The 13,189-nt window shown below is 44.6% G+C and overlaps 1 protein-coding gene across 1 annotated transcript in view; it reads left to right on the plus strand.

Annotated features, from left to right (window-relative positions):
* The first annotated feature begins 1,091 nt into the window (after positions 1 to 1,091).
* Positions 1,092 to 13,189, plus strand: part of samd14 (sterile alpha motif domain containing 14) — a 32,530-nt gene continuing 20,432 nt past the window's right edge. Inside the window, exons 1-2 of the mRNA XM_010874723.4 lie at positions 1,092 to 1,179; positions 6,806 to 6,859. Of these exons, the coding sequence (XP_010873025.1) occupies positions 6,820 to 6,859 (40 nt within the window). The 5' untranslated portion in view covers positions 1,092 to 1,179; positions 6,806 to 6,819. The remainder of the gene's footprint in view (positions 1,180 to 6,805; positions 6,860 to 13,189) is intronic.

A 13,189-nucleotide genomic window follows, 5' to 3' on the forward strand; every position in this document is an offset into this window, starting at 1 on the left:
ACAAAATACCCCTATATTGAAAATACATTATATTTGGACTTTGGCCACAGACACAACTGAAAGGTACTCTCAGTTAACACCCCATTTAAAAAAATAAAATAATTAATATGTTAATTGCAATTTAAAATAGGGTTCTCTGGTTGGTTAAGAACGCCTTATTTAGCAGACACCCTTGTTCAGAGCTACTTGCCATAATGGTGCCCCATTGGAATCAAACCCACAACCCTGATATTGCCAGAGCCATGCTCTTCCATTTTAGCCACACTGGCTGTTGGGTGTAATGAACACATCCCAGTTAACCGTTGTTAGCGAACTATCCAACAAGGTGACAATATTTTCTATGAAGCTATCTGATCATTGACATCTCTACCAAAGGAAGGTGACCCCTGACCATGTCTTAAGAAGAGGTCTTCTTCCCCTCATCCCATCCCTCCTCCTCCTCGGTGTCTCCACTAGCTGATCTCACATTGCCTTGAGTGGCCTGATAATCAGCTGAGTGCTGCTGACTGATTCCCCCTCCAACGTCCGCCCCTCCCCATTCGCTGCCTTCTCCTTTCTTTGCCTGAGGCTCCTACTGCCCGCCTCCCCCTTACACACACACACACACACACCAGGGGTGAATCACCAGGACCTGCTTCAGAATGCTACATTCTCCCTCATACCAAACGTCTGCGTTAGAGTGTGTGCCTGTATCTTTACCTCAGCCTGTCTCTCTCTACCCTCTCCCTCTCCTCTCAGCCTGTCTCTCCTACCTCAGCCTGTCTAGCTCCTCTCTCCACCCCGCCTCTTTCCCTCTCCCCTAGCTCGTCCTCAGACACACATTCCCTCTCATTCCCTCCCACTGTTCTCCCTCTGTCACTCTCGCCTCCCTCTCTCAATCTCTCCGCCCTCCTGTCGATCCCCTCTTGGCTGTCCTTGGCTCCGGCTCCGTTCAGTGCAGGAGGAAGCAGCCAGCCAGTGTTTGACGGTGGATACGTACAGTTCTGCCTCTGCTGCAGCCGTTCCCCAGGATACGCAGTCGGCCAGCCGTTCCCCGGGATACGCAGTCGGCCAGCCGTTCCCCGGGATACGCAGTTGGCCAGCCGTGCTCCCGGGGGGGGGGGTGGGTGGGAGACCAGGGGATGGTTGCCAGTGTGCCATGAAGTCTGAGAGCCGACCTGGAGGGACTTCGTTTTAAAGGTGAGCTGCCCTCCCCGCCCGCTGTTTACCGCGCCGTTGTCGTGTCAGTGGGGGTTTTCTCGACTTTTTCCTCTCCTTCGTCCCTCTTTTTGAATCTTCCCCTCGGTCTCTCTGTTTTCTCCTTTCGTGTACACTCTCCATCTGTCTTCCGTCCTCTCTCTGTCTCACTCTATCTCTCTGTCTCTCTCCCCTTTTGCCTCTGTGTCTCTTTCTTATTTCATCTCTCCCCTGTCTCTCCTTACAATGCCTCTTTTGGGAACAATCAGTGCATCAGTGTGTGTTTGTCTGGTCCAGAGGTCTCACTCTGACTGAGGCAATCCCCACCCTGACTGACTCATGAGCTTATTGGATATTCAGCTGCACTGCCCCATGTTGTCCTGTCTAGGTTCAGCTACTATATACACGGTCTTCCTTTTTGATAATGTACCGAACCTCCTGAAGTACGTTGCGGCAATATTCCCAAAGTGCGTTATTTCCCTGTAATGTTTAAGGTTGTATTTCATTGTAATGTGTAGGAACTTCAAACATTCTGCATGTTTGTTAATGTCTTCCTTCTACTGTGTTATTTTCTGTCCTGCCTCTCCCATTCCCTTCTTCTTTCTAGATCTTTCTCATTACCTCTCCCCTACCTCTGCCTGTTCCTAAATTGCGTTTTCTTTCGTCCCGTCTTTATGTCTCGTCCTCCTCTCTCTCTCTCTCTCTCTCTCTCTTTCTCTCTCTCGTTTCCTCGTGAGGCTGTGTCTGTCATCTCTGTGGACTGTTGGTATCACTCCTAACACATTCACACTGATGAGGCATGGCGTCAAACGCCTCTCATCATGAAACACTGCTGCTAATGAGGAAAATTAGAAACCCAAAGACCTCATTGACCTTTGTCATTGTAGTCTGAAACGTGTCTGATTTCCTTTCCCTGTTGAATTATCTGGAACTACGATTCATGTTTAAATGTATTGCCTTTTACAGAGTATTCCACCGATCGGTAAACAGCATTGTAAACATATGGACACAGCTGGGTCATATGGACCTGTAGCTGGGTAGTGGTATTGTGGAGTTTGTCCAATGGTACATGATGTTGTCTGGGACTGAGCTCATGTTATAGGCCATGTCCCTCCAACTGCCTGGCCCTGACTCTGAGCCCCTAGAGCTGTCTCTTTCTATAGGAACTGATCAGTGAGCCCCTCCCTTCATCCATTCGTCCATCATCCCTTCAATGTCTGACCCCCGTTGACCCCCCAACCCCCATCATGGCACTGGTTGAACGGCTACATCACACCTCTGGGATGCTGCCTGTTCTAGTTATCTCTATATCACACTGGGTTAGAGGGAGCTTGCGAGTGTGTGTGTGCGTGGGTGTGTGTGCGTATGCACAGTGTGTGTTGGTGTCTGTTTCTGTCGTATTATTGATCATCTCTATGTTCTACGTGTCTGTCTTGTTAGTTTTTATTGTCATTGTTTAGTATTTGTGTCTGTCTGCCTGTGTCGGTCTGTCTGCCTGTGTCTGTGTGTTTCTGTCTGTCTGTCTGTATGTGTCTATCTACAGTATGTGTGTGTCTCATCCTCGTCCCTGCAGGTTGACACAGCATGCTGCCTCCATACTCATCCTAGTCCCTGCAGGTTGACACTGTAATCTGCCTCCATTCTCATCCTCGTCCCAGCAGGTTGACACAGTATACTGCCTCCATGCTCATCCTCTCCGCTCTCTAGTTTTATGTCCCTGTAACTCATGCTTGACGCGCTTGGTCTTGGAACCAGAGTGTGAACACGTGTCCTGTGTCCTGAGTGTGTGAGGGTATTTATGTATTATGTGACAACCTGTTTCCTGACCACACATCATGTATGTGAGGGTGTTTATGTCGTATCTATGTGACAACCTGTTTCCTGACTACACCTCATACATGTGAGGGTATTTATGTATTATGTGACAACATGTTTCATGTCTACACCTCATATCTGAGGGTACAGTGGGGAGAACAAGTATTTGATACACTGCCAATTTTGCAGGTTTTCCCACATGCAAAGCATGTAGAGGTCTGTAATTTTTATCATAGGTACTCTTCAACTGTGAGTGACGGAATCTATAACAAAAATCCAGAAAATCACATTGATTTTTAAGTAATGAATTCGCAGGATTTTAATTCACGACGGCGTAGTGTGTTACTAATGGTTTTCTTTGAGACTGTGGTCCCAGCTCTCTTCAGGTCATTGACCAGGTCCTGCCGTGTAGTTCTGGGCTGATCCCTCACCTTCCTCATGAAGGCAACAGATCTTGCCTTTAGCAAAATTTGATTTGGGGCCCCCCTCTCCTCTAGTGGTTTGGGGCTCACTAGCAATCTGGGCCCTCCCAGCCGTCTGGGGCCCTAAGTGACCGCCTATGTTGCTTATGCCTAGGGCCGGCCCTGGTTTTCTGAAATGTTCCTGAGCAGTGATTTCCACTACAGAATCATGTCTGGTTTTAATGCAGTGCCGCCTGAGGGCCCAAAGATCACGGCCACCCAATACTGGTTTTCGCTCTTGTCCCTAGCGTATAGAGATTACTCCAGACTCTGAATCTTTTAATGATATTGTGTACCGTCGATTTTGTTTTTTGCAATTCTTTGCAATTTTACATTGCAATTCATTATTCTTGAATTGTGGCACTATTTGACCACACAGTCTTTCACAGAATGATGAAACCTTCCCCAACCTCACTTCTGACAGGCCCGTCCTCTCTGGAATGCTCTTTTAATACCCAATCATGTTACTGACCTGTTGCCAATTGACCTAATTAGTTGTGTGATATTTCGCCAGGTTAAGTTTTTTAGCATTACACATTTCCAGTCTTTTGGTGCCTCTGTCCCAGTTTCTTTTAAATGTGTTGCTGGCGTCAAATTCAAAGTGAGTGTGTTTTCCAAGAAACAATAACATTTCTCAGTTTAAACATTGGATATGTTGACTTTGTACTATTTCCTATTGAATATATGGTTTAAATTATTTGCACATCATTGCATTCTGTTTTTCTTTACATTTTATACAGTGTCCAAAATCTACAGATTTGTAGAATTATATGTATTTATCAATCTGCATGCAATACGCCACAATGACAAAGCAAAAACAAGTCGTTAGAAATTTGTGCCAATTTATTGAAAATGAAAAAAATACATTGTAGGTATTGTTAATGTTGTAAATGACAATTGTAGTTTGAAATGGCTGATTTTCAATGGAATACCTACATAGGTGTACAGAGGCCCATTATTAGGAACCATCACTCCTTTGCTCCAGTGTCACGTTGCGTTTGTACAATACTAGGTATGTCTTAGAGGTGTTCCTCAATAGACACACCTTGATATATTTATCCCATTCTGTATACAGTACATTCCCCTTCCCCCCCACCCCCATATTGATGCTGGTGTTTTCATTCTGCATTTTGTTGGCTTTTACTGGCACACACACACACGCACACACACACACGGATACATCTAACTGCCGTCTGACATTAACCTACCAAACAAGGGAGACATTAATATACACATATCTGTAGTGGCATGTGCAAAAGCACAATCTGTATATGCATGGAAGCGCCTATGCAAAGGCACACACACATACACACACACACTCACACACACACACACACACACACACACACACACACACACACACACACACACACCCTCCTGAGAGGTACCAATGCCGAGGCACCTCCAGGCCTGGTCCATATGGAGGGCAGTTCTGCCGTGCCAGGCTACTGGGTCATGGGCAGAAGACAGCAGATGGGCCCCCTCTCTGGGGCCTTGTGCCGGCTCACCTCCCGTTCCCTCCCTGGGCCCAGGAGCTGGTGCTGTCAGCATGCAGAGAGTGACTCCTCCATCTCCGAAACCCGCCGGAGATTAAGGCTGAGTCCCGTCATTGCTATTAAATGGCCTCCTTTCCCCATCTCATTCTGGTCTGATGATCGTCACTTCAGAATGACTGGCTGTGTTGCGTGGCTATGAAATGGTGTCCTGTCCAAGGCTCTACTACTACATTGGAGGAAGCAAGTGTCTCTGCCTTAACGGCTGTGTGCAGTCCATCCAACGGGAAAGTAACTGACACTCTGAAGAGTTAGGATCTTCCATTCTTGATGACCCTGCACTTTTGGATAATCATTTCATATGAAATTGTGCAGCCTTTGTTATTCATAAAACAAAGTGTCTTGAGTTGGATTTCCCTTGAGGTGAATTCTGGTGAAAGTTTTATTTCTGTTGAAAGAGCCACGGGCTGAATTCAAACCCACGTTGCATTAACACTTAGGCCTAGAAGACAGCAGCGGGTTTGACCACTGGACCTCTCTAGGCCATGTCAATGTGAAAGTCGAGGACAAAACCAATGGCCAGATATTAGTTAACACATACCAAAAAAAGGCCAGTGTTCTCACAGACAGCAGTGAACTACTTTTTAATGCCTGGCACACTTGATGTAGCTATTGTCACTAGTAGGTTCTTCAAACAGAGAGCCACCATACATTACAGTTGCCTGGATACAGATATGATAAGATCTCTAGGCCTAGGGGATACGTCCCAGTGTGTCGATTGAAGTTCACAGATAAGGGACCAGTGGGCATGAGAGGAGATGATTCAACTTTGGAGGCTCTTTACTCATAACAATTTTAAACCAACCTTATTTTCACTCAATTCTGTTTTTGGGGTTGGCTGTATTATATATTTCAAAGCAGGCACGGTTACTTGAATCGACCATGTGTCTGTAAAGGGTGGTATCCTGGGTGTGTGTACAGTGTGGTATATCCTGGAGGTGTGTGTAACATGTGGTATATCCTGGGTGTGTAAAGTGTGGTATATCCTTGGTGTGTGTGTAAAGTGTGGTATATCCTGGGTGTGTAAAGTGTGGTATATCCTGGGTGTGTGTGTAAAGTGTTGTATGTCCTGGGTGTGTGTGTAAAGTGTGGAATATCCTGGGTGTGTGTGTAAAGTGTGGTATATCCTAGGTGTGTGTGTGAATTGTGGTATATCATGTGTGGACGTCAGTCCCTTGGTAAACAGCGGCCAAATAGTTATGGGATATTAGAATCCCTCTAGTCATAACCTTGTATTGTTGAACCTGACCCCTCACCCCTGCATTATCTTCAGCTGTATGATATATTCACTGGCTAGCAGGGAAGTGGGTCAGTGGTGGGATGATCAGCTGAGTGTTCCAGATCAATCACCCAGATGACTACGCTCCTGGGCGGATGTGGCCATTAGAGCATGAATATGTGAGTGCCGATGGTTTCGGGGGAGGTGTGTGTGTGTGTGTGTGTGTGTGGGGGGGGGGGGTTGTGGAAGGCTGGCTGATAACAGAATTCCTCATGTGACTTTGAGGGATGTCCCAAAGAGAAGGAGCCGTGGAGCAAAGCGGTGGGCGAACGAGGCGGTGAGTCCGGTTACATGGTTAGATGAAGGGCTGCAGGCTGGACAAGGGGCTCGCTGAGCTTGTCAATACACATGAATGTCGCTACTCGTTCACGGCCTCTGTGTCTCTTTGTTTATGGTCTCGGTGTGAATCTGTCTTTTTCGATACTACAGGACCTCATCTAAGATTATGTATCCCTTCTCTCTCTGTTTCTCTCTCTCTCTGTTTCTTTCTGTTCCTCTCTCCCTGTCTCCTCTCTTCGCAGGGCCCAATTGCACCATGTCTGCCCCACAGCTGGACGACACAGACAGTGTTTTTGGTGGGTCTTTGTATTTCTCTCAGAGAATGTGTGTCTGTCTTGCCTAAGTGTTTTATGTGTTCCCTGAATGAAAGGTGGACTGTTTATGTCTTGCTATTTGATTGCATTTTAAATGACGTATGTTTCTCATAAAGGGTGTGGTGTTTGAATGACATAAAGGTTCTATGTGTATGTGTCTTTGGTTTACATAGAATGTATGGTGTTTAAATGACAGAATGTGTATATGTGAATGTGTGTAAGTGTGGGTGGTGTATGTTTGACAAAGTGTGGATGTGTATAGTTGTGTGTTTTAACTGTCGTAATGTGTGTGGTGTTTGATGTGGTGTGTGATGTGATTTTTGATGTGGGGTGTGATGTGGCGTGTGATGTGGTGTTTGATGTGGCGTGTGATGTGGTGTTTGATGTGGCGTGTGATGTGGTGTTTGATGGGATGTTTTATGTGGTGTGTGATGTGATGTTTTATGTGGTGTGTGATGTGATGTTTGATGTGGCTTGTGATGCAGTGTGTGATTTGACATTTGATGTGGCTTTGATGTAGCGTGTTATGTGGTGTTTGATATGGCGTGTGATGTTTGATGTGCTGTGTGATGTGCTGTGTAATGTGATGTTTGATGTGGTATGTGATGTTTGATGTGGCATGTGGTGTTTGATGTGGCGTGTAATGTGATGTTTGATATGGTGTGTGATGTGTGATGTGGCGTGTGATGTGATGTTTGATGTGGTGTGTGATGTGATGTGTGTCAGCTGTATTTTGGTCATAAACCCTGTGATAAAATGGGCCGAAGGAAGCTGACATGTTTTGTGGAATACCTTCTGAGGGGAGATCCGGGGGTCTGATGTGGTTTGGAGTGAGGAATCTCATGTGACTTCTCATGACTGCACTTCTCAGCTGAAAGGACGGTTTAGTCAGGCTAGACACACACACGCCATCAACAAGCACTTCATGTTCTATTTTAAGAAAATCAATTTCTTCATGGGCAATGACTCAGACTCCTGCATCACAGAATAAACCGTGAGCCACAGTGACCAAGACACTTCAGTCAGGGCCTATTAATACTCTGTGTTCACCCTCGGAGGACCAGCTCCCAGGTCACCTCTCTCCCTGAATAAGACACCCCAGCTCTAATGTGGAACATCCTTTGTGTGGACTCAGCCATTTGGGTCTGGGTGATGTCAGGTCCAGTTCCCCAGCGTGACCTCCCCCTCTCAACCCATGGAGCTGCGCCATTGGCTCAGATGCACCGAATGTGTTCGACCGCTCTGAAGAACAAACTACTGAGGCATTATGGGTTCACTTGGCTCGCACTGACACGTGCGTCTCCATACCTGTCACTCGCTAGCCTCGGATGGAAGGTTTTCTCTGAGTGTTTGTGTGTGAGGGAGTTTTTGCGTGTGTGTATGTGTCTTCTTTGGGCATCTGAATGAAAAACAAAATAAGAAGTAATTAACGTAAAATAACTTAGGGGAAATTAAACTACCCAAGAGATCCTGGGCGTAACATTCGGTAACACACTCCTACAACCTGATTAACTCACACTGTCTAATGTCCTCAGCCACCGCCCTGGTGTTCCCCTAAATCACACACCACACCGCTTTGGGGGGGGGGGGGGTTGGGGGGTTGGGGGGTTGGGCGTGGAGCGGCTTGGTTTGGTCAATATGTAATGGTGCCTCTTAGCACAGGGACTAGGTCTAATGGGAGCTCGGGGAATAATGTGCCAAGCCGGGGGTAACAGAATGAAACAGAATGGAGGTGGTGATTCTGGTGTACTCGGCTCACCCTAACCCTCCCCCCGCCGTGCGGCTGTCCGGCATGATATTGTCGACACCGCAAGCAGGAGCCAATGTGGGGGAAATATGAGAGAAGCTCCCCGGTGAAATAGCCTGCCTCCCGTCTGCTGAGGTGGTTGTCTGTGGTTTTTTGAGGGTCGCTGTGCTCCGTGTCCCTTGGCTGGCTCGGTGGAGACGAGCGTGGGCGGAGCCGTGCGGAACAGGCTCCCTCTGCGGCAGGCCGGCCTGTCAGCTATCATTACTGGCTGTGTGCATCCTCATACTGAGCCAGACCCCACTCCAGCGCACGCGGAAACTCGGCTGAACCGCAAACACAACGGCGTATTGATCCGCCACTGCTAGCGTAGCATAGGGGACATGACGTAATGCAAACAACCCACCATGACGCCATTAAACCCCGTAGGTTGAGTGTCTCACATCCACCCAGTCCATGCAGCCGTAAAGTGTTTATATGTATATAAATCTTAAGGTAACAATAACAATTTGCTTATGAACTTTGTGGAACATTTTTTATTTCAGCATGTTTGGCTGTGATGACACCTTTGGTCTTCTGCATACAAGTCTCGATTTACTTCAATAGATATAGCTTTTCAATCTTGTATGGTTTGGGCTCCAGACTATCAGCCAATCAGGTCTGTGTATGTAAAATGTGTTTCCTAAAGCCCACACAATTTACATATTACATTTTAGTAATTTAGCCGACACTCAGATGGAAAATTTAAATTCCCTAACAATTTTGAAGTTACATAATAATTAATGATTAATTACACAAAGTAATTATCTAAAAATGAAATGATTAAAATGACTGCATTGCAGCTATAATACTGCTTTCAATATTTCGATAACACAAGCCCCCCAAAAAAGAAGAAAAATATTTTAGAGGTGTAAGAAACAAACAAAATAGAAAAACAGGCTATAGAAGAAGTTCAAGGAAAGCCTCTATGTATGCTGTTTGCCAGATATGATCACAAAGAGCAGTAGCCCTGCAGGCTGGAGCACAGGGCCGAGCGCTTGGGCAGGACAATGACCTCAAATAACATCCAAAGCCCCACTGCTTCACCTCTTTGTCTCTCAATACGTGGCCCATAATGGGACGGAGGGAGTTGGCGAGAAGGACAGGTGGGGTTTCATCCTTCTCTGTCACTAGGCCCATGACAAATCTATATGTTAAATGTCTCACTGTCCCCGTCTGACCACTGCTGGGCCACAAAGGAGCACAAACACCTAAGAAGGCCAAGTGCCACACTGTTCCCTACGTAGTGGACTACTATGGACTTGGGCCAGTAGGGCTCTTGATTAGAAGTAATGCACTGGTCAGGGTTCCATTTGGGACTGGACCTCACAACCTGACGGGATAAATAACAAGGGATCTGAATGTATCCCTGGCGACTACTGGTAACATCATGTATCATCACTCTCAAACTCAGCCTGTTACGCCAAAGACAGTTTGTCGTGAGCTAGGACAGAGACGGGCAAAACAGCCCTACCGCAGGGCAGTGCAGCCAGAGTCTAGGGGTCGTTGTGTATTGGGATCACGTAGATTGGCTAGAAACAGTGATGGAGGAGAATGGATGTCTCTGGTAATTTAATGTGTCATCCGCTCCGCTACACCTTTAACTCTGGCTTCTCAATACGTGTCGTGCCATTGAAGGTCCTTGCCACTGACACTGAATTAAAAAGAACACTACACAATGCACTGCTGGTCTGTATAGAAATAACATGGTCAGCCCATCAACAATGGAGTAAATGATAGTTTTTCTAAACACACACCTGATTGGTTAGAAATTCAGGTGATACTTCACAGCACTGTTGATAAATCAGAGGTCGGGGAAGGGCAGCTAAAGGTAGGGTACCTGAATATCTAGATACATTTGAAAATGGTTGCCCTCACATTCTAACTCAGAATATCGAAGAACCGTTATAAAACAACACGTGAAATGCTGTTCATTCTAGTAACAATGTTTTTGTGTTCACGCAGAAGACTTTCACATTTGTTTCTATGCAGATAAGACAGAAATATCAATTTTCTTTGAGTCCCACAGAGCTCCTAGATCCTTGGCTGGCTGGATGTATCAACATGATTAAAGACCCATTAGATTGGAGTAAGCAGCCTGGGCAGACTGGGAATAGATAATGCATGCCGAGGAAAATGAGTAGACTTTCAGATTTGTCTTTTTACATTATCTCTTGGTAATCTCTTGGTAATTATCTCCAAAACACTTATGTGGCAGGGTGCAAATGGTCTGACCAGTTACTATCAGATGTTCATGGATAGCAGAAGGCATTTGTGACATCATTTTCCATATCTTTGAGTTTTACAGCATGTAAGTTGTGGGACTAAAATACACTTTTATTGACATCCATCACATTGTCAAATACATGTTTACAATATACAAAACTCTTCTCAAGTCTTAGGCACCTGACATTTGTGTGGCCTTTTTCTTCCAATGAAGGCAATAAAACTGGGTAAGGCAACATTTGTGGGTTTGACTCTGGGATGCTGGCCTTCTAAGCATAGTTCTTCCCCTGTCCAGTGTCTGTGTTATTTTGCCCCTCCTGAACTTTTCTTTTTATTGGTCAGTCTGAGATATGGCTTTTTCTTTCCAACTCTGCCTAGGAGGCAGTGGCGTTTCTAGAAAGTTTTGCATGGGGTGGCAGAAGGGTGGCAAGTTGAAATTCAAGGGTGGCATTTAGGCTGTTGCAATTTGTATATATAATTGCCTGATCGTTATTTGAGCAAGAAGACAATTATTAATGATCTTTTTGGACAATATTTTGATTCCAAAATCTGAGTAAGGGATTTTTACGGATTTTTAGGAACATCTCAACAAATACCATGTAGAATATATCTGTGTCCATCAGTCAGGATGTCTAGTGCATGGGAGCAGAAGATCGTTTAACAGCTCTGCGGGAAGTTATAAGTGCAAATCATTAACAGAAACGTATTTGCTTCTTAGTTTCAGTATGTTTAAACCTAGTTTATAATTGTTTTGCACCAATGCACCATTACGTAATTTTACAACATTATTATTTAATATATTTGTGGCATCAACTCTGATTGACAAAAGAAAAATACACTCAAGTGTGTGTAAAATACTTTTTAAGTCAACATTTCCATCCATATTTACAAATTAGAAAATGCGCATTAAAATGCTTGGATAGAATTTTTTTATTTACAGAGCGTTGAAACAGGTTTTGCTATGTGAAGAAGGCTATTTCAAATAACCAGGCTATAATATTTGCAGAGAAGCCAGAGGTGAAATGTCACGATTCGCCGGAAAATGTAATTATCACTGCTTTGTGTTTTGTGAAGAGCAGTCATTAACAACATTGATTTAGGGCTAGTTTGCCGAACTACCACCAAAGCCTTTCACAACTGCACCGCCCTGGGCGCATTTTGGTTTTCAGCTAAATAAAAGAGGTGAGCCCAATAAGTTCAATGAGGCGAATTGTTGAATTTGCACCAGAACGGTGGCGCACAAAAGCGCAAACCCCACAAATCTGAAGAAGCATCTCCGGATCCATCACGTCTAATTTTAGGCTAACAATATTATTTCTCTCACACATTAACAGTGGCAAACCATTAACGCCTAAAATATAAACAATTAAATTGTTAATCGCAATGATATGTACGACAATGAAGCGTCAACTAAAATGTCATAATCGGGACAGCCCTAGGTGTCATATCAATCGATTGTTAGTTATGTCCACTTTATCTATACAAAACCCGGTACTGAAAACGGACAATGTAATGTCTTGCTAAAAAATATAATACGTTTTGGGTGACTAGATTCAATAGGGTAAAATACAGGACAGTCAGGGATCCCCCGCACACACATCCACCACCTACACACAAAGTAGGGCCTACTATTTTACTGTACATCAAATTGTATTATCAAATACACAAATACAGTCTATAGAGTTTGTACTGAATTAACTGGATTGAAGCAACAAAAGAGCGTTTTACTCAGAACAACACATTACGTGTCTCTCTGGCAAAGATGAACAGTTTCAACTGTAAAAACTATACTATAACAAAATATTGCATATGTGACTAATTAATTAATTTGATTGAAACAACAACAAAAGAGTTTGCACTCCAGATAACATGAACACATTATGCTCTGAAAAATTAACACAGCCTACGTTTCAAGTGTACAACAACAACAACAACAGTAATAACGTAACAGAATAATGCCTACTCACTTTTGCCAATTTGATTCGGGGGTTTGGAGTTCAGTGGCCTGTTGTACTTTTCGCATGAGCCAATCTTTCTCAGAGACCGCTTGTCTTAAATTTGTCATAGAAAGCTGTGCACTTTAATGCAAAATAGAAAAACATTTACTCGCCCAAATAACATTGCCTTCATTGATTGTTGTTACAGCAAGGTGGGATTTCGCACGCACAGGTGCTTGGGCTTGGCAGCTCGTGAGTACTAAAATGTGATTGGATCATAGTCTGTAAAAAAAATAAGGAACTTACAGACTGACGGTGGTGGCAAATCATGACAACCTGTCAAATTCGAATGGGCAGTAGGTTGGA

Source organism: Esox lucius, chromosome 11, assembly GCF_011004845.1.
Source record: "Esox lucius isolate fEsoLuc1 chromosome 11, fEsoLuc1.pri, whole genome shotgun sequence".
In the NCBI taxonomy this organism is placed as follows: Eukaryota; Metazoa; Chordata; class Actinopteri; order Esociformes; family Esocidae; genus Esox; species Esox lucius.